Here is a 22,278-nt window from a genome sequence, read left to right on the forward strand (position 1 = left end):
AAATACGAGGGCCTCCCTTCTTGGGACTTGAGTGGGACCAGCAGAGCTACTACCCCTGCCCATGGCTCTCATTGGTTGGTCCTGCACTCCCCAGCTTTATTCAGAACTTGCAGAAGGTGGAGGGTGGAGAGGAGAGGGGAGCTCAGTAATTAGGGGGTCTGCTGCCTTACCCTCACTACCGTGCTTCTGTTTGGTCCTACAGTTCTCTTTCTGACCCAGAGGAGAGCGCAGATCAGTGAAACCTTGAAGTTCAATCTAGCCAAAGGGCTCACCCAAGCATTGCGCAAGGCTTTCCACCAGAATGACATCTCGGCTCACGTAAGCCCCTCGCTTTTGTAATTAGACTAAACCATCCACATCTTCCTCTTGGGCTCAGAGTATGTCTAGATTGTTCTCCTCCTCCCTGGGTACCATAATCATACTCGTCAGAAGTAGCATCTTCCTTCATTTTGGCAAATAGCTAACGTGTGGTGACTGAAGAGAAGAAGGTCAAATTTTGAGATGGAAAAATGGACGTTAATTGCCTTCTGTCTATTTTTTTTTCAAGCCTGGATATACTGTTTTAAAATTGTCCCATTACCCCATCGTTTAGGGAAAGTATTTAATATTGTGAGTCTAATTCTCAAGAAACTGTCCATTGCTTTTCCCTTTATCTTCCTCAGCATTGTGAATAGTGATTTATTTCTGGACATTTAAAAATTATTGTAAATTGAGTCCAACTTTGCTTCAATAGCCAGCAGCAGACAGGGAAATAAACATTTTCCCCCAAGCACTTTAATGCCAAGTACTATTTAACAACTGCCAGCTGATTTCCATGGCATATCCCAGTGATGGAAGCCTTGCTTTACCCTCGCTTGGATTGATTCCAAGTTTTAAAGCCCTAAATGTGATTGGCAGTTGGTGGACAACGCTTTACACCACTTAAAAATATTGCTGTGGCTTTTTTCCTTTGAGGCTTGTCCTGCAGCTGCATTCAGCTTCGTGGTCTCCATGACCACATCGAGGACTAGGAATGAGGTTTGTTACATAGTTTATTGGTCATTGTCAATCTCTTTTTTTGGTGGGGGGGCGGGCGGTAAGAAGGAGCAGAGGGAGAGGGAGAGAATCTCAAGCAGACTCTGTGCTGAGTCTGGAGCTCGACATGGGACTCGAACCCACGACCCTGAGATCATGACCTGCGCTGAAACCAAAAGTCAGATGTTCAACTGACTGAGCCACCCAGGCGTCCCTGTCAATCCCTTTTATATAATTCTGAGAGAAAAAAAGAAAGAAAGAAATGCATTTTGTGAAAAGCATCTGTGGTTTCTGCACCAGAAACTTTACTTGAAAGTTGAAAATGTGAGTATTTCTATTTGGTCACCTGACAGGTAATTTTCACCAAACTTCGGTTGTTCGCAAACTACTTTCAGTGTTGATCTTTTCTGCATATCATCGCAGACCACTGTGATGATTAGTTATGAATTCATTTTTTAAAAATTGGCCCATTTTTTAAAAACTTTTGAAAGGATGTTTGATATTACTGCCATGACTAGAAATCGGGGTCATTTACCACAAATAAAAGGTAATCATAAAAATGAGAATAATGGTAACGACTTGGTAATTTCAAGCTAGACATTGTTGCTTGAGAAAGGCTCTAAGGCTGATGTCCCTGGTGTCTCTTTGTTTAAAAATATGATGAGCCAGCATTAGAGAGGTGCTAAAAATAAATAATCCCCAAACTGAGACTTGCTCCTGGAGATCGTTAGGATTGGAGTGGGAGTCACTTTCTTAGGGGGTGATCTGCTGTTGTTTAACATTGTGTCCTTGTTCCACGCAGAAGTTTCTCTTGTTCCACGTACCGTCTTCTTGAACACCACCTTTAGGTCCCAGAGTGGCCAAGAACACACAGTGTGGAGGGGGCAGAGGCACACGCAGCCTGTTGCTGGTTTCTTTGACAAGTACACATGACATTACCAATAGAAATGCAAGAATTAGATGTGGTGGGGTGGAGGGGCATGTATTAAAAGCACCCTGAACTGTTAATACAAAACACTAAAAAAGCAGGGGCGCCTGGGTGGCTTAGTCAGTTGAGCATCTGACTCTTGGTTTCACCTCAGGTCATGATCTCAGGGTCCTGGGATCCAGCCCCCACCCCCTCAGACTCTGAGCTCAGCAGGGAGTCTGCTTGAGATTCTCTCCCTCTGCCCCTTCCCCCACTTGCATGCTCTCACACTGTCTCTGAAAGAAATAAATCTTTTTAAAAAACCACTAAGAGGGGTGCCTGGGTGGCGCAGTCGTTAAGCGTCTGCCTTTGGCTCAGGGCGTGATCCCGGCATTCCGGGATCGAGTCCCACATTGGGCTCCTCCACTGGGAGCCTGCTTCTTCCTCTCCCACTCCCCTGCTGTGTTCCCTCTCTCGCTGGCTGTCTCTCTGTCACATAAATAAATAAAATCTTTTAAAAAAATAAAAAATAAAAAAACCGCTAAGAAAGGAGAACAAAATAAGAATAAAATCTAAAGCCTCAGAATCTTCCAGTTAGGTCAGAAAGAACTCAGTGTATCAGTGTGTCTGAGGACTCCGTTTTAAGAGAGACTCTTCATAGCCCATCCACATCCTCTCCTCGGTCTTGAACCAATTTACAAGCCAGGAATGGAGTGAAGTCCAAACAGTCCTTCTCTTAGCTTTTAGAAAGAGAAATTCACCTCATTTACTACCTAATCCCTGTCCTGAAGAAGCCCCCACTTCGTCTATCATCTCTGCCTTTTAATTTTCATAAATGATGGGAACTATAATAAAGCTGTTTTTCCCAGCATTCTGTCTCTGGAAATCTCTTTTGCCTGCCATCTCCTCTCTGCCTTCTTGGGTGACATTTGGTGCTCATGGAATTACACTGAGGCATTTGAGGAGTCAAGAAAATCCCCACAGATTTAATTCTATTCCATGTAGGTTGGAAATAAATTGTATTTTGTTGTATTCCGATATTTTGAGACTTGCCAATCCATATATGCTTTATAGGATTATTAGAATATTTGTTGAATGAGAACATCTTATTCCCCAGCCCGGCTAAATAACAGAACAGTTGTGGTTCTAAGAAACACCAAGAAGAACTTAAAGTACCACGGAAATAAACTCTGAGTTCTGTGGGTCTGTTTGTTTTGTAGGTGGACATTCTGGAACATTCTCACAACGTCACAGTTGGTTATTATGCTACCAAAGGGAGGCTGGTGTACTTGCCTGCCGTCGTGATCGAAATGCTGGGCGTCTATGGGGTCAGCAACGTCACGGCAGATCTGAAACAACATACCCCAAACTTGCAGTCGGTGGCGGTACTTGCCTCCCCGTGGAATCCCCAGCCTGCAGGCTACCTCCAGCTGAGAACAGGCAAGTACCTCAGAAAGAAAGGATTCCTGTCCATTCCGGGATCGGGGCAGTATCAAGAGGACACCTGTTTACACACTCCAGGGCTAGCTTCTCTTAAGGTCCTGTGCACCTTCCTCAAAGGCCCTACTAATCAACTGTCCCCGTTCCTTGCTCATAAACCTAAACTCCCAACCCTGGATTTATTAGAAATAGTCCTTTGCGGGAGCCTTCCTTCTCAATTCATTTAATTAGTACTTTATAAGCAACAAGCACTATATTTTTAATTTTTTTTTCTGTATTACCAGTGGATACTGATAAGAGCTACATTCATAAAATCTATGCTTTGGAGCAACACGTCCCCAATGCCCCCGAATCAGAATCTCTGAGCTTAGGCCTTGGAATCTTCCTCTCAAGCTCCCTCGTGATTCTGATCAGGTGGTTGATAGACCACGAGAGTGGAGAAACCATTGAAATTGAAAGACTTGATCAACTTAGTGATGCAGGTCAATTGACTTCTTCCCCCCTCCAAAGAAAGAGAAGGCATGATGATCTCTCTTTGATTGTTTTTTATCATTCTTGGAGGAGATGTCTGCAGAATCCAACCAAATGGTCACACAATCCTTTGCATTAGGGGGAATCTCGGGTTTGATCATGCTTTTAATTCTTCTCTATCACAAATCATTTTAAGAGCCACTTCCAACATTACAGCCAAACCTTGTCTGTCCTTATTTGCCTGATTTCACGGATGTAAAATGCTGTTTTATATGATGACTGCTGTGGAGTCCAAGGAACGAGACACAGAACTTCGGCGAGTGTTGATTTATTACTCTCTTTCTAGTGCTGCAGTTCGTGAGCCAGTCCGACAACATCCAGTCCTGCAAGTTCGCTCAGACGATGGAGCAGAGGCTGCAGAAGGCCTTCCAGGATGCTGAGAGGAAAGTCCTGAATACCAAAAGCAACCTGACGATTCAGGTAACTTTACCTGTGTGGTTGACAGAGGCCAAGCATAATGCAAATGTTGGCAAGAAGTGACTTGGTCTCCTGTTTCGAAGCTGCGGTGTGGCCAGGACGGGAGGGATGCTGTTTTGCTATACCTGCTATGGTTTGGGATTTTATACTTATTTTCCCATGTGAAACTTCCTCTGGCCTTCCCAGTACATTTGCTATTTTGTTTTATTTTGTATTGTTTGTTTGTTTAGACAAAGTCAGGGGGAAAGGGCAGAGGGACAGGGAGAGAAAATCCCAAGCAGGCTCCGGGTCCATTGCGGAACCGGATGCAGGGCTCGATCTCATGACCCTGAGATCTTCACCTGAGCCGAAATCAAGAGTCGGACGTTTAACCGACTGAGCCACCCAGACGCCCCAATATATTTACTATTTTAAAAATTGAACTAGATATACCATATAAGATAGAGTCTCATAAAATGAATCAAATGTCTCATAAAATGAGTCAGTTCTAAACAGCTAACTCATCAAGATTTGCCTACCCTGTGATTTGCTTTGAGTTATTTTTAGACATCCGCATGAACCATCACCTTAGTTTAAACACACACACACACATACATACATGTTTTATATTTGGGGCTCACCGTATGCCAGGAGTGTGCTAGGTGTTTTAGAAATATTTTGCCACATAATACTCAAGACATCCTTTTGAAGTCTTTATCCTTTATTATCACCATTTCACAGAAGATGGAACTGAGAAAGAGGCTAAGAAACTTCCAGAAAGTCACACGGTTGGTAAAGAAGGAAACAAGGACTTGAGCCAAAGCTGATAATCTTATTCACTATGCTATACTATGGAACTTTTGGCAAACACATGAATTTTTCCTGGGAAAATCCCACTCCTGGTTTACTATATTTCGGTTTCCTGGACTTACAGTAGACATGCCACCAAAAGCTTTTCTCAGACCCACTTTTCTGCAATTACATAACTAACATCCCACTAAAAACAGTTGCTTTTATTTTTTTTAAGTAAGCTTCACACCCAGCATGGAGCCCAGCGTGGGGTTTGAACTCAATGCTGAGATCAAGACCCGAGCTAAGATCAAGAGTTGGGATGCTCAATTGACTGAGCTACCCAGGCACCCCAAGACAGATGCTTTTTAATGGTATTCATCCAGCCCCCAAATTTCTCTGATTAACTGTATAACCCAATGTCTCTGTTTTCACTGAACTAAATCTTTTGCAATTAAACCCAGTGGTTTTGAAATTGACATTTAGCGTAAGTGAATTATCAGCAAAGCCAGTATGATGTAGAAAGCACACAATTTAATTTGAACGAGCAGCTTTCCTTTTCTAGATTTATCCAAAGTCTATATGGAAGTATCTCATTATGATTTGGTTCATATTAGATTAAGATCTAAAAACGTGTCACAAACATAAGATTTATGTAAGAAGTATGACTCAGCTCCCTTGTGGGAGATCTTTTTCTTTCTGATTGGATTTGTGATCCTCACAGGTGCATGATTCTAGTTAGGGCTTGGCGGCAGAGCATGCTCTGATTGTATTCAGGAAGCACAGACCCATTGAGCACCTGCCATTCATCAGGCACTGGGAGGGACACCAAGATAAATAAGCTGCTTCTGGCCTTAGGAACACCGTGTTACATGATAGTCATGGGCCAGGAGATGAAACTTTATAAGCAAGTAACAATGTTTCCTTGGAAAAGACTATAACGGACAACCTGAAAACTGCATGTAAATAGATTTTAGATGCTCTTGAACGTTTCCACAGCTCTTTTTTTTTTTTTTTTTTAAGATTTTATTTATCTGACAGACAGAGAGAGAGAGCACAAGCACAGGGAGAGGCAGGCAGAGGGAGAAGGAGAAGCAGGCTCCCCACCGAGCAGGGAGCCCAATGCGGGGCGCGATCCCAGGACCCTGGAACCATGACCTGAGCCGAAGGCAGTCGCTTAACCAACTGAGCCACCCAGGCACCCCTTCAGCAGCTCTTGAAATGAATGGATAATTGGGCTAATTGTTTCATTTACCCTGTTTTGCTTTTTGCCATGGCTGACGGGAAGCCCAGAACCAATTTGTTGCCTGGATTTTGGAACCCTCTAGGCCCCTGTATCATGCATATATGTAACTACGTGCTAACCATCCCTCTGGGCTTGTTGTAGGACCTGGTTTTGTAATTAATAACTTTCTGTTTAATGTATCAAGTATAATTTGGGGGGCACCTTGGATTCTTTCTGGACCACATAAATACCTAATTTGTTCAGAGAGTCATTGAAAAAGTAACTTTTAAAAAAAAACTTGTATAGCATTGGTATTAGGGGATAGATTGCAGTAGACTCAATTAGGACCTTTTTGTTTGTGAATGACAGAATCAAGCAAAAAAAGTAATTGGCTCCTATAACTGAAAGGTTCACAGTATATTTCCTTCAGGCCCAATTTGATTCAAGTACTTATATGATTTCTTCCAGAAATTCTCTTTATCTCTCGGCCTTGCCCTGGGTTTGCATCATCTTCAGGCCCAGTGGGGTGGCCCCTGGCACCTCCAGGTTTGTCTCATCCTTATTGCTCACAGTCTTATGAAACCAAAATGCCTTTTTTGGTGGCCTTCCAGTAAAATCTGGGGATCAGCTCTCATTGGACCCACTTGGCCTGTGTGCCAATTTCTGGAGCAGTAACCGTGGCCAAGGAGATCAAATGTCCCAATCAACTAGGCCTGACTATCCCCACTTCTAGAACTTGGGTGGGGCAGCCCCACCCAAACAAAGCACATGAACCCAGTTGGAGAGAAGAGGTGTTTACCTGAGGAAATTGTGGTGCTGTCATAGAAGAAAGGAGAATAGATTCTGGGTAGGTAGAACAACAGCCTTCCATTCTACCAGTCTTTTTTAGGTCTAATCAGCTAAATGAATTGTGGCGTGAGCGAGTGGGAAGTAAGAGATAAGGTCAGAAGCCACAGGAGCCTAAGAGTAAAGGGGAAGTGGTAAAGTACCCCCTTTAGGGGCTGCTTCTACTGGGAACAGGGCAGGATTTTCAGGGAACGCCGAGATGACCTTGGTCTCAGGCCTTTGAACCTCTTATTGATGAAGCTAGTGTTAAGTAGCCACCAAGATTGGTCACACTCTTCTTAGCTATAAAAAAAAATGAGAATATTAAAGAAAACCAAAAAAAAAAAAAAAAAGGACAGTCTATGCTCATGAACTGGAAGACTTGATTTTGTTAAGAGGTCAGTACTGCCAAGAGCAATCTACAGATTCTGTGCAATCCCTATCAAAATCTCAGTGAATTTTTTTCACAGAAATAGGAAAATCTATCCTAGACTTCGTATGGAATCTCAAGGAACCATGAATAGCCAAAACAATCTTGAAAAAGAAAAGCACAGTTGGAGGTTTCTTGCTTTCTGATTTCAAAACTTACTACAGAGCTACAATAATAAGACTGTGTGGTACTGGCATAAACACAGACATATAGATGAATGAAACAGAAGAGAGAATGCAAAAATAGACCTTTGCATATGTGGTCAAATGATTTTTGGCAAGGGTGCCAAGAGCACTCAATGGGGAAGGACAGTCTTTTCAGCCAATGGTATTGGTAAACTGGATATCCACAAACAAAAGAATGAAATTGGACCTTTTCTAACACCATATACACAAATTACCTTCAAAGTGGTTCAAAGACCTAAACATGAGAGCCAGAACCATAGGACTCTTACAAGAAAATAGAGGAGAAAACTTCATGGTATTGAGTTTGGCTATGATTTTTCCTGGCTAGAACACCAAAAGTATAGGCAACAAAAGAAAACATAGATAAATTGGACTTCACCAAAATTAAACACTTCTTTGGATCAAAGGACACAATTAATGATCAAAAGGCAACCCATGGAACGGGAGAAAATATTTGCCAATCATATATAGGATAGGGGGTTATAATCTAGAATATATAAAGAAGTGGTACAACTTAAAAACATAAAAACAACCCCATAAAGAAATGAACAAAGAGCATAAATAGACATTTCTCCAAAGAAGATCTAGGGATGATCAATAAGATAGATGATCAATAAGCACATGAAAAAGATGCTGTCCGTGACTCATCGTGAGGGAAATGCAAACCAAAACCACTTCGCATCTATCAGGATGGCTTTTATAAAAAAGAGACTAACAAGTGTTGGTAAGAATGTGGACAAACCGGAACCCTGTGCACTGCTGGTGAACTTCTCAAATGGTGTAGCCCTGTGCAAGATGGTATGATGGTTCCTTAAAAAATTAAACACGATGTAGCAATTCTGTTGCTGAGTATATACCCCAAAGAATTGAAAGCAGGGTCTTGAAAAGATATCTGTACACTCATGTTCATAGCAACATTATTCACATTAGCCAAAAGGTGGAAGCAACCCCAGTGGGTTGGACAAGATGAGTGGACAAGAAATGTGCTGTGTGCATAACAATGGAACGTTCTTCACGTCTAAAAAGGAAGGAAATGCTGACCCAGGCTACAACATGGACGAACCTGGAGGGCATTATGCGGAGAGAAATAAGCCAGTCACAAAGGGACAAATACTATAGGATTCCACTTACAAAAGGTGTTTAGTTTTGTCGAATTAATAGAGACACAAAATAGAATGGTGGTTTTCAGGGGCTGGGGAGAGGAAGAAATGGAGAGTTGTTTAATAGGTACAGAGTTTCAGTTCGGGAAGATGACAAAGTTCTGGAGATGGTGGTGGCGATGGTTGCACAACACCGTGAATGTGCTTCGTGCCGCTGAGCGAACGCTTCAAGTGGTTAACGCGATAAAATTTATGTGTATTTTGCCACAATTTACCTGATCGAGTGCAGTATGTGTAGAAATATCCATACCTATATCCATATAGGCTTCTTTGGGATCCAGTGAGATTCCGTTTTATTGAAAAGCAAAAAAGAGAATGTTCACACTAGAGGTAATGGTTGAAAAGCTATTGTAGTTACTGTTTTTTTAGGTGGCAGTATGGAGAGGTCTTTTGGATCATTCAGAAAGAAGCACCTTTCTTTTTGGTACTCTGGGAAGGAGGCATGAAAACCTGTGGCTCAACCCCATTCCCAAAAATTCTTTCAGAGAGGAGAGAACAAGTTGACTAGCAGTGTTGACGTGGTGTACCCTAAATCATGGGACTATAGGCTCTGTGTTAAAGAATTAACTAGCAACTTCCACTTATGGGGGAAAGTGCGAAATAATGTGAAGAAGCTATTCTTGACAGTCTTCTTCAAAATAACGTTTAAAAGGAAAGCTACAGGGATATTTATGTCTGAATGCACAAAGTCCAGGAAAGACAGGACAGCTCTCTACAGGAAGAAAGGGCACACTCAGATGAAGGTAATTTGAAGAAAGTCTAATAAAAGGGACCCTTTGCAGCAGTGTGGGCAGGCTCTTGGGAAACCACAGGGCGAGTCCAGTACCCTTGGCTGTTAAGTGTTGGGGCCTGATGGGGCGAGGGGAGGGAGCAGTTACAGGAAGCCAGAGCTGCCCTACGGGAGCCATGCTGTGGGGAGGGAGTCCCCGACACCAATTCTCGGACCTCACTCTCCTCCCACTGTCCCACAACTTCCCGAGCTCCTTTTAGCCGAAGCGGGAGGGAAAGGAGCCCACTGAGGTGGTCCACAAGGGTCTGCCTCGGGGGTTGCGGAACAAAACGAGGGTGGGTGGGTGGCGGGTGAATCTGGAAGGGGGAGGTGTAGACGCCAGTACAGAGGCCCACACTGTCGCACCCAGTCGAATGACTTCCTACTGCATCTGTTTTTCAAATCTCATCTGTGGGATATTTTTGTCCATACATTGACCCAGAAAGCCGCATTTTCCAGTAACTAAAAAACTGCGACAAAATTCGAGAAGAAAACCACACCATCTCATAGTAATAGTTACATATTCTATATTGAATTTAATAGGTCACAGGAAATGTAATCACTCTCTAAAAAGACTATTTTATATTTCTGAATTCCTTTTGGAATCAGGTTTAATCACTGTCTGTTCACTAAGTATGGTGATCAGCCGTGTAGAAACTTAAAGATGCCCCCAGAATTTAACTCAGGCTTTCTCTGAGCAGTTGAGCCCTCTCAGATGTAACATTTCTATGCTCTGTTTTGTATTTTCAGAACCATAAAAGTAACCTGAGGCTATTTAGGCCTTGGAAAAGATACACACACCTGCTTAAAACCTAAACTCAGACTGCCTAGGTTCGAATCCTGGCTACATCACTTATTATCTGTGTGATCGTGAACAAGTCTCTTGATCATTCTGGGCCTCAGTTTCCTCCTCTGTAAAATGGAGTCCTAACTGGATACACCTCATAGGGCTGTGCTGAGGACTGAATGAGACCACATGCCCTTAGCACGATGCCCGGCACGCAGCGAGCAATCCGTCAATGACGAGGGTTGTTATTCTTGTCTCTTTCTTGCTCTTTTTCACCTCCCTTTCATTTCCCCCCTCAACTTCTGCTTGAACTTCTCCCATGGCCTCCACGAAACAGACCCTCATCTGATGTGGCATGTCTCGCTCCCCTTTCCTCCTGTTCGATTCAGATTGTGAGCACATCCAGCGCCTCCCAGACGGTCACCCTGGTGTACGTGGTGGGCAACCGGAGCTCCTTCCTCAACGGCACGGTCGCCAGCAGCCTCCTCCGCCAGCTGTCGGCTGAGCTGGTTGGGTTCTACCTCACGTACCCGCCGCTCACCATTGCCGAACGTGAGTATGTCACACCACGCGGGGACGCTGCCTTTCCCCACTGCCCCCGGGTCCTTTCCCCATTTAAGGAACATCTATGGTTCTGGGCACAGACTAACCCTTTTATCATAAAATAACTGGAATTGGTGATAAATGGGGGTTGAATTGATGACAAGTTTATTGCACAGCGGAAGCAAGCACTCGCTTGGTGCCTTTAGCCTTCAGGTATCTTACGTCATCGAATCCTCACAAAGCGCCCTGTAAGGTAGGACAAGATGAGCCCCACCTCGCAAAGGAGAAAACTGAAGTTCCAGGAGGTTCACAAGACGCTCACTCTCACATAGCTAATGAGATATGGAACCTGGGGTTGAACCCAAGCAGTCTGCTTTTGAACTTACAGTAACTGCCCCGTAGGGCATCAGTCCTCGTGGCAATCTGGGTTGCAATCGTTTCCCCCACTTGTGCCATCACCACATAGTCTTCGGCCCTGGCCCTGGCTGTAGATGTCATAATGCAACTCATATGCAGTCAGCACTGTGACTTCACTGGATCAAGTCCCCGTAGTCAGTCGTGCGGCCTCTCTTCCTCTGATGCTTCAGTTACGTGATCCTCATTACCATGCAGCGGGCATAGCCTCCGAAGACAATGCAGCCTACGTTTTGTGCCCAAACACTTACTCGGTAGCCAAAGGAAGTCAAGATGGGTGCTGTTAAATTTAATTGTTAATACATTTCTCAAGGTCACTGGTCAAGTTTTCATTTAAACACACATTAGCAAGATCGCTTCTGTTTCCTTCTGTGGTTACATTTGATACTGTAAATTAATAAAATGGTGTGTGTGGATGTACCTAGCACACAGTAGCCACTAAGACTTTTTTTTTTTTTTTGAATGTTTAATGGCAGGCTTTTGTGAATTTCCACGTAGTAAGGAAAGATGACTCTGGATTTTACGGAAAAGATGATCTCATGAAAGATGGCTTTCATTATGTCACATGGCAGCATGTGAAGAATTTATTTTCTTTCCTCTTGATACTCTGATAATAACAGCAACTAAGATTTATCGAGCACTTACTATGTGTCAGGCATTGCACTAAACCCTTCCTATCAATGAACTCTTATGGTCACCATACCTGCAAAAATATGAGACTGTTTGTCACAAACATTTGGCTAATAATACACTTAGTCCTCAACATTGGAAAAATCCATTCAAGAGATGATCTTTCCTAAAAACATTAGTGATGGTTGGATAATTTTCACAAAGAAAGCTAGAGTTAAGATAGGTTCTAGCTGTGAGCCTTGATAGTGAAGACATTCCACTTAGGAATCTTTTGATGGAAAAAAATAGAACAGAAATTCACAAACCCTAGAATACTCTTCATCTGAAAGTTAGCCCTTTACTGAGTATTTCACTTTTCAGAACAGCAAGATAGTTTTGGCCTATATGCCCTGGAATTCCCCGAGAATGTTAAAGCCAAATTTAGCTGTTCGATGTTTTGTCACCTGTGTCCATTTTCCTTAATAATATTTGCATATAAAGCTTGCGAAAGTAACTTGGTGTGTTTCTTGTTTGTTTTAGCGCTGGAATATCCTAACCTTGATATATCAGAAACAACCAGAGACTATTGGGTAATTACAGGTAATCTCTTATTTTACTCCCTCTTTCCCCCTATCAGGTTGGTTTGTTTTTTTTACAACTGCATGTCAAAAGAAGACCCCAAAACTAAAAAATAATTATAATAATTAAAACTGCATGCCATTCAGTGATAGGATCAGCATCTTTTCCTTGGTCCTGCCTTATAGGTCAGGGAGTTACTTCCATAGGACCAGAATGGATAAAGTAAGCTAAGAAAAGATAGCCCTGAAGGTGAATCTTAGATAACCATTCAAAACAGCAACCTGTAAAGTCCACTGGCCTCCTCTTTGCAAAACGTGGACCACTCAGAAGGTACGGCAGTAACCTGTGGGTGTCTAGGGGATGTCCATGGGATGGTTGTTTATTTAAAGATGATAGGCCTTTCTGCTCTGCCCTACAAAACCCCAGTGAAAGGCAGAGGAATGCTGGGCGTGCACTTTTCTCTCTCCCCTGGCACACGCCCCACACCTACACTAATCCTGGTGGAGCCCAGGCGTGTCCTGACAGTGAGGGCGGATGGAAGTAGAAGGGTGTTTTGGTGACATTTTCTTTTTTTCTTTGACATTTCCCAGCTGAGCTTTATGAAACAGCAAAAAAGTTCTTGTTTGTGTTTTTCCAAAGCCAGACAGTTGCTTTGGAAATCGTACAGAAGCAAGGGTTGGGAGCAAAGAGAGAAGACATGTTTGTGGGGGAAGTGACCAGCCCAGCTGTCCCTGGGGGGGGGGGGGGAAGGGGGAAGGGAAGGTATTAGGTTGGTAGGGCTGCCATAATGAAGTACCACAGACTTCTGGGGCTTCCGCAACTAGTTTATTTTCTCACAAGTCTAGAGGCTGGGAGGCTGACATCAAAGTGTCAGCAGTGTTGGTTTCTTCTGGAGCTTCTCTCCTTGGCTCGTAGATGGCCGCCTTTCCTTTACGTCTTCCCTCTGTGTGCGTCTGTGTCCGAACCTCTTCTTAAAAGGACACCCAACATATTGGATTGGGGCCCACCCATACGACCTTATTTTGCCCTAGTCACCTCTTTAAAGGCTTCATCTCCAAAAATAGTCCCATTCTGAGGTATAGGGGGTCAGAACACGAACATACAATTTTGGGGAGGGCACAATTCAGCCCATAACAAAGAGGGAGGAAGATCTTACAAGTCATGGAAGATGTGCCTGGGCAGGCCTGTCTGAAACCTCCCTCCCTTCGTCCCTGCCCCATCCCCTCCCTCACGTGCTGTCCCAAACATGCAATCGCTAGGCTAGACTGCTGCCTAGAACCCTAACAAAGGAGCACACCCCCTGCTCGAGGAGGTCTGCTCAAGACCTCTGTGAAATCGCAGAAAATTGCATTTCTTTCTCCCCCACGGAGCCATGGCTCTGTAGAGATTATTTTACCTGCCAAGAAGGCAAACTAAAGAAATGTATTTTAAAAGGAAAAAAGGGGCACCTGGGTGGGTCAGTCAATTACGTGTCCGTCTAACTCTTGGTTTCAGCACAGGTCATGATCTCAGGGTTGCAGGATCAAGTCCTGCATCGGGCTCTGGCCTGGGCCTGGAGTCTGCTTGAGATTCTCTCTCTCCCGCTGTCTCTGTTCCTCCCCCCCACCAACTCTCCTGGTACTCTCGCTCTAAAAAAAAAAAAAAAAAAGAAAGAAAGAAAGGAAGAAAACAAACAAACAAACCCAGAGTTTATGCCCAAGAGGGAGACGCCTTTTTGAGCCAGCAGGTTATGCAACACGTCCAGCATCATGTTTCCTCCAGCAGGAATGCTGCTTTTTAACTTGCAGCCGGCTCTCCTTCGATTAACTGTGAGGTTTACATCTGCCCTTAAACACGGGCTGTCCTTGACAACCTCCCCATGTACATGGGTCTCGCCCCGCCTCTGTTTTAGTGGCATAACCTTCACAAAATCACGCTGGGACGTCACCCGTTGCCCACCCGCCGAGGTAACCCTCATTTGCTTACGTTGTTGCTGTTACTGCTGTTGGTAATCAGAGTACACGGTGGCCCCTGCCGCTGTGTTTGGGGCTAGCTGAGTCAGGTAGTACCAGTGGGAGGGGTGAGGACCAGTGTCAGCATGTCCCTCCTTCCTTCCCTTTGGATTAGGACCCACTTTCTACACTCCTGTGCAGCCACCACCGGCCTTTGGCCATCATTTACAGAAGGGGTAGGGGAGTGGACACTGAGATGAAGACAGCTTTGTTTATCCGGCTCAGAGGCACAGCTCCTTGAAACCGCTCTACTCTTCGCCCCCAGATATCCGACTCGGGCACTCTGTCTTTTCCTCATGCCAACAGCTCAGCGAATGGGGAGTACCTTTCCTTTTTAGTGTTGGTATTATGAAACCCTGACATGTTTCCATCTGCTTTCCTGCTAAACTTACATTAAATATGTTCTGAGCACCTAGGCGGCTCAGGTGGGTAAGCATCTGACTCTTGGTTTTGGCTCAGGTCATGATCTCAAGGCCATGAGATCGACCCCCGCATCCAGCTCCATGCTCAGCATGAGTCTGCTTGGGATTCTCTGTCTCTCCCTCTGCCCCTTCTCTGCTCGTGCTCTTTCTCTTTCTCTCAAATAAATAAGTAAAATCTTCAAAAATATATGTCTTTGCACTCTTCTCCCCTTCCTGAGCGTGGGTCCTTCGCTGGTGGAAAAACAGTGGCTTAGTTAGGGTGCTTCCTGCAGCCCCCTCTGCTGTCCATGGGTCCCATGGTCAGGGTTGTAGGGATGAGGCCAGATAGAGACACTGACTTAATACTGCTGCCTCACAGAGGTCAGAGCTCATCTTAGGTTTATCTGCTTGTCTTTATTGTACCGCCAGAGTCAGAGTATCCCAGACCCAGCAGTCTCAGGATTTCTTCCGGTCTCAGCCCAGCTGCTGCTAACCTAGTGTGTCCTTCAGCAGGTCACTCAGGCCCTCTGGGTGTCCTGCTGTCACCTGTGGAATGAGAAGAGAGGAGCTGATCCTTCCAGTTCTTTTGACTCTGAATGTATGGGATTCAACAACACATAAAACGGCTCAGCTTCAATATAGGAAGCTGAACCAGGCTGAGCTGATTGTTGGAATTTTAGAGCCCAGTGCAGTTGTAAATAAAGAAGGACTAAGAGACCAGCGATGTAACAGCCACGGAATCTTCTGGAGAGCTCCTAGGAACACAGCCAGGGACTTGCCCGCCTCCTATAAGCTGAGTCAGCACCAAGGGTGGGTGGCCAGGGCCCTGGCTGATGTGCTCACGGGCTCCTGTCTTCCTGGGCACCTGTGCCAGGGTCCGAGCTCCCCTCCTGCTTCACGGCGGCTCTGAGAGTTGCACGCCCCTTTCCAGTCCCTTCTAGGTGGGCAGAGAGGGCTGGGAGCCTGAGGCCTGCTGCACCTCTCCAGGGAAAGGAAAGGAGCCGCGGGAGCCACCATCCTGGAACACAGTTATTTCTTCCTCTGGGAAAAATGTGGCTAACAAGAAGGGGCACATTTGAGCAACAGCCACAGCTAGCATTTATGGGACCCTCTCAAGTGCCTGCAGCACTCTGCTCAAAGCATTTATTTTAAATAAAGTATCTGTTCTCCACAATGACACAGTCAGGAGTAGATTATGATGCCTGTGTTTTCAGATGACGAACCGGGGTACAAAGGAACTAAGCGACTTGCCCAAAAGTACTCACTAAGGGGGAGCCAGGATGCAAAGCCAGACCCCTGGCTCCAACCCTCAGTTCTTCTCCAGCTGCCTCCTAGAGGGGACGCGTTCTCTTTGCAAACGGAGCGGTGAGGCATGTGGGAACTGTCCGGCTGTAGGTTCCATGTAACTCTGTGGGAGGTTCCCACGGCCTCCTGCACCTCCCTGAAGGCTGTGGTTTGGTTTGGTTTTTGTGTTCCCTCAATTTAAAAAATTGGGGTAAAATACATATAACATGCAATTTACTATTTTAACCATTTATCAGCATACAATTCAGTGGTATTAAGTACATTCACAGTGCTGTGTAGCTGTCACCACTCCCTATTTCTGAAACTTTTTCATCATGTGGGGGCTTTGACTGTCCCTTTCTTTGATGTCGGCCCTTGAGTCATCACTGGGATTCCCTTAGAGTAACCCATGATGATGCCCTTTGACTGTCCTGTGGCCCCACTCTTCCTCTTGCCTGGGAGTCAGGAGAGGCCAACTGAGAAGTCATCTTTCAAGGGGCGCCTGGGCGACTCAGTTGGTGAAGCGTCTAACTCTTGACCTCAGCTCAGGTCTTGATCTCAGGGTTGTGAGTTCAAGTCCTGTGTTGGGCTCCATGCTGGGCATGGAGCCGAATTTAAAAAGAAAAAAAGAAGAAATCTTTCAGCAGTGGTTCTGTAATTTTACCAGAGGCACATCTTTGAAGCAGCAAGAACGTGCCTCTCCTCTTTGGGGCCAGGAGGTAGGCTGGCCCTACCTCAGCCTGACGGCTGTGTCAAGGGAAATTCTGAGGGGCCTCTCTGGGACCTGCCACGGAGGGAGGGAGCAGTGCCAACGTGTCTTATCTTTGTTTGCAGGAATTCTGCTGACAGATGAGCTGGTAGTCCCTCACAAGGGCTCTAGGAAGGGAGCTGCTTTATGTCCTCCATGGGGATTATTTGGCAATTGTGGCTTTGAAGAAGCAATTTCGGAGGCTCAGCTGTGGGTTGTATTTTTCTCTTGATCGGTTTCAGCGTCGTCCTCTGCATCGCGCTGCCCTCCGTTGCTCATTGTGGCCCTGTTCAGAATGCGCTCACAGTAACAACACGTGCTCTTTCTTTGGGCTATTCTCATATCCCTGTAGGTGGGTGGTGGTAATGGCCCTTGGCTGGACTATGGTCAAACAAATTCTGTTGAACGAAAAATCTTGGGGCACCTGGGTGGCTCATTCGTTAAGTGTCTGTCTTCAGCTCAGGTCGTGATCCCAGGGTCCTGGGGTAGAGGCCCACATCAGGGTCCCTGCTCGGCGGGGAGTCTGTTTCTCCTTCTCCCTCTGCCTGCTGCTCCCCCTACTTGTGCTCTCTCTCTCTCTCTCTCTCTCTCTGTCAAATAAATAAATAACTTAAAAAATTAAAAAAAAAGAAAAATCTGGGGGCGCCTGGGTGGCTCAGTCCTTAAGCATCTGCCTTCGGCTCAGGGTGTGATCCCAGCATTCTGGGATCGAGCCCCACATCAGGCTCCTCCGCTGGGAGCCTGCGTCTTCCTCTCCCACTCCCCCTGCTTGTGTTCCCTCTCTCGCTGGCTCTCTCTGTCAAATAAATAAAAAGATCTTTAAAAAAAAAAAAAAAGAAAAAAGAAAAATCTTGTATTACCTCCAGAGCCCATTGTAAGTTTTTGTCTCTTTAAAAAAAGTTTTTAGCATCTTTTTATTTCAGGGCTGACTGTGTTTAGAGGCAGTGTTGGCGTGTTTGGGGTGATGTGTGTTCCTCAAGGGATTTGGAGGAAGGACTGGGCTTTGGGGGTAGACAGCAAAAGGAAGTTGTTCCCCTAGTGAGTGACCTTTCAGTCCTAGGATAGCCCTGCTGTTCATGGCGGTCTCCTCCGTGCATGCACTAGCCATTGCCTGGAGGTCCATCATTAGTGCCTTACCTACCCAGATAGCCCAGGGTATAGAAGAAACACAACTGCGAGCAGGGCTGGAAAGAGGAATTTCATTCACCTTCTACGCACCAGGCACTGTGCTAAGCTGCTTCGTATGTCTTGTCTCATTTCAACCTTATAGCCCATGAGGAATAGATTTGCTGTGATGTAGACTTTCTTATTCCCTTTCTACAGAGGACTCAGACTCAGAAAGGGCCAGTGGTTTGCCTGAAGCCCCACAACTGGCAAGTGCCAGCCCACTCTTTCTATTACACTGTCCTTCTCGTATAGGGGAGTACCTGAGAGGCTGTGGGCCACTTGAGAGATGGGTCCCAAAACGACCCCATAGAGGAGGGAGAGATGAGGACACTGAACAGGACACTGGCTTGTCTAGGCATTAGGAGCTGAGTTGCAGGAGGGAGCTCCGATTCCTTAGCAAAGCTGCTGAGAGGGGGAAATGCACTAAGGGTAGCCCTGAGCCAGGCCTTCCGAGTGGGAACCAGCGAAGGATCCAATTAGTCATACCTGCAGCTATGCTGTATTCCCACATGGTCTCTAACAACACATAACATCTTAAATAAGGTTGGGATTAAATACAACAGCATTAGGCATGTCACAGCTTCTGGAGGAGAGCCTAGGTTTTGGAGTTACATAAGCATGAGTTCAAACCCTGACGGTGCCAGTTACTAGGTGCATGACCTTGGATAAGTCACATAACTTTTCAGCATCTATAACATGAGGACAGTGATTCCTACCCCCTGGGGCTGTTCTGAGGGTGAAATGAGGTAAGAACTGCCAAACCCTAACATGAGATAGGGCGCACGGCCCTTTGTGCCTGGTGCAGGGCTGGCGGGTGGGGGGGGTTGTGTTCTCTGAGTCAGCAGGGAGTCTGTCCTCTGAGCAGCCCCCTGCCTTCTGCCTCCACAGTGCTACAGGGCGTGGACAATTCGCTGGTGGGCCTGCACAACCAGAGCTTCGCCCGGGTCATGGAGCAGCGCCTGGCCCAGCTCTTCATGATGTCCCAGCAACAAGGCCGGCGGTTTAAACGGGCCACCACCCTGGGAAGCTACACCGTGCAGGTGGGTGTGTGCCAAGGCACTGGGGTCTTCTAATAAATGTGCAGAATGTCATGAAACTAAGGAAACCGTGCTGTGTGCAGAGGAGCATTTCATCAACACGGCTCTTAGGCTTTGGGGGTTCATGGTCAACGACCATCAAAATCATGGAGGAGGGTGAGAGTGAGCTACTCCCCTGCCTGTCTCCCTCCTAGACTGTAAAGTTTCAGAACAAATTCTGTACACGTGCACATATTTATTAAACAAAAGTTATTAGTAAGCAAGCACAGATTGACTGCTCCCAACCTGTTCTGGAGACTGGATGGAGTCCCAGAGCTCGGGGACTTCGGGCCTCTTGCCACCACTACTGTGGATGGCAGACGCACTGATCAATTTTCCAGGGGCAGGATTCTGTGATCCTTAATTAGTCAGTTTCAACAGACAGAGCCCTCCACGTTCATATTGGACAGGGGACCACACAGGGACTTAGGCGAGGGAGCTGTAGCAGACATTACTGGTGCACTGTCCAAATCCCTTCCCATTTCTATCGAATGCCAGTGGACTTCCAGCAGCCACTGCTGTGTCTTTATTGAAGGGCTGCTCTTGAGATGCCAGAACCCACTTGGTCCATGCCGTGGCTGGCTGGAAGTAGCTGGGCTGGAAGTGCCTGGGAATTCATGAGTGATGGGGGTGTGAACATGACAGCCCTCTTGCTCCCTGGCTAGGGGAATTCCGCAATGTATGTGTTCAGTAATTGCCAGAGCTTTCCCGTAGAGTTAAGCTTTAGCTACCCACTGTGGTAACTAGATTAATAACGTACCTCTCGCTAGCTCCCTTCCACCCCCTGGATCACGTCCCGTCAGTCAGTTCCTTGCACCTCCCCGAAAAATCTCCAAGTGCTCAACTCAGAGTCTGCTTCAGAGGGAACCCAACGGACGCCATGGCCATCCCAAGGTAGAGGCTCCAAGGTTCTTTCGATTCTTTATTCAATTCAAGCCAGAGTGGGAGCATCTCCAGCATATTCTAGCCAACCCACATACCTTGAATACCACTAATTTCACCGAAACTGAGAACGGGTGGCTAATGTTTGTTATGCTAATTAACAAAGCTCTGTGGAGCTAGGTATCAAAGTACAGAAGCAGGGCTGGTGGCTGCCTCCAGAGTGTGGGCTTCCTAATTGGAATCTAGCAGACTGCCCCTGGGGTGTGAACCCGTGATCCAATTGCCACATGGAGGGTGTAACTTAACCCAAACACACATGTCTGATATCACCGTGTCTAAGAGGAAGCGTTTGAAAGGAAATTACAGACATTACTCCAATCTGTCTGCAGATCCTGTCCCCAGGCAATTTTGAAAGTACAAACAACCCGTTTTCTGGAACACGCTTCCCTGCCTGAGTCAAGCATCATGGCCCTGAGGGAGACTCACGGTCCTCCCTTCACAGTTGGTGAATTTGGCCCCTTGTCCTGTTAGGTGTTGCTTTGTGGTCTGTGACAGCCTGGGACCAGGTAAAGCCAGGGTTAATGATTTACCCTCTGTGGGGTCCATGTGAGCCCTATAATTCACGCTTCTCCAAATAACAGAAAGGGAATTGTTGGGACTCAGACAGTGAAATGGGATTTGCCTCAGCTGAAGGGGGAGAAACAACGACCCTATAATCCTGGAGTTCTTTGTAAACTTAAGACACCTAACACATTCTACGTGTTGAAACAATGAGCCCAGCGAGGTAGTCTTTCCTCATTTCTTCTGAGTACTCAATGTGCTTGGCCCATAGCTGCCTGGAAAGTCTGAGTGAAGTAAGCAGGGATTTATTTCTGCAAATCCCTAGTTTATAGAAGCTGTGGATCACGTTCTCACATCATCCTTGGAGAAATCTTGGTAAGAAGAATTTGCAATGAAATCGAAATTGAAATTGAGTGAAGTTATTAAATATTTGAATGCCCATTCACCTTCTGCCTCCCTTGTGCCAACACTGTCCTTACCTCCTCTCCCAGGAGGGACAGGAATGACATGCCCGAATTTCCCGAATAAAATTCGCTCTACGGAGCTTACATCATCCTTCCACCCAGAGGCCTTTTTTCTGGGCTCAGAGAGTTTTAAAAGATGAGCCACTTTCATGAGTATGAAAATGTGTATGTCTAGAATGTAACGATATTTCTCTAGTGAACACATCGGAAAAACTGAGTCTGAAGAAGAAATACATATGACCAGTAAACATTTTTTTAAATGTTTAACTCCATTTGCCATCAACGTAATGCAAATTTTAACCACCACAAGTTATCATTTTCACGTACCAAGGATTTATAATGATGTCCTCCAGTGTTGGTGAGGATACAGTGAAATGGGCGCTTTCAAACACAGTAAATGGGTATGACCTCTGTGGAAGGGAGGTGAGTAATTTAGACAAGAACCTCCTTGATAGTCACAAATTTACTCCTGGAAATTCATTTTGAGGACATAGAGGTGAACACAAAGAGAGTGGAACAGTGTTTCTCAGAGAGTGTCCAGAAAAATGGTCCTAAAAGGTGCCCTGGGGCAAAGGGGCTCTGTGGCCACATCATTTTGGGCAAGGCTTCATCCTGTAGCCCCTTCTTGAAGATTCCCAAGGCCTATTGGCATACCAAAGACTCTAGAAAGACCTGCAGTAAAGAAATGCCTTAATTTTGTTCAGCGCGCTGGTCCGTAAATTTAAGGGCCAATAAGAATCTTATTTTTAGTAATACCTATATTTCTCCAACATTTGATTATGAACATTTTTAAACTCACGCAAAAGTGAAAAAATTATCTAGTGAACACCAATAAACTCACTATCTAGGTTCTATAATTAACAGTGTACGGTGTTACTATTTTATAGTCGGTAACATATTCATTTCCATACCATAGATCAGTTTGGACTGTTCCAGAACTTCATATACATAAGTAGATTCTCTTTTGTATAAAGCTTTTTTGACTCAGTGTAACATTTTTTTAGGTCCATCATGTTGTGTTATCGGGGAGTTTACTCCTTTTTATTGCTGAATAACGTTCCCTCGTATGAATATGCTACAGTTCGCTTACCCATTTTTCTG

The 22,278-nt window shown here is 45.4% G+C and overlaps 1 protein-coding gene across 3 annotated transcripts in view; it reads left to right on the forward strand.

The window, feature by feature from the left end:
• Positions 1-22,278, forward strand: part of KIAA1549L (KIAA1549 like) — a 125,033-nt gene that overhangs the window by 5,605 nt on the left and 97,150 nt on the right. For all 3 annotated transcript variants that reach the window (XM_087854736.1, XM_087854737.1, XM_087854738.1), the window contains exons 3-8: positions 203-318; positions 3,142-3,361; positions 4,179-4,312; positions 10,848-11,010; positions 12,565-12,624; positions 19,083-19,234. In XM_087854736.1, coding sequence (XP_087710862.1) covers positions 203-318; positions 3,142-3,361; positions 4,179-4,312; positions 10,848-11,010; positions 12,565-12,624; positions 19,083-19,234 — 845 coding nt within the window. The remainder of the gene's footprint in view (positions 1-202; positions 319-3,141; positions 3,362-4,178; positions 4,313-10,847; positions 11,011-12,564; positions 12,625-19,082; positions 19,235-22,278) is intronic.

Source organism: Ursus americanus, chromosome 24 (assembly GCF_024610735.1).
Source record: "Ursus americanus isolate L20-20 chromosome 24, mUrsAme1.1.p, whole genome shotgun sequence".
NCBI lineage: Eukaryota > Metazoa > Chordata > Mammalia > Carnivora > Ursidae > Ursus > Ursus americanus.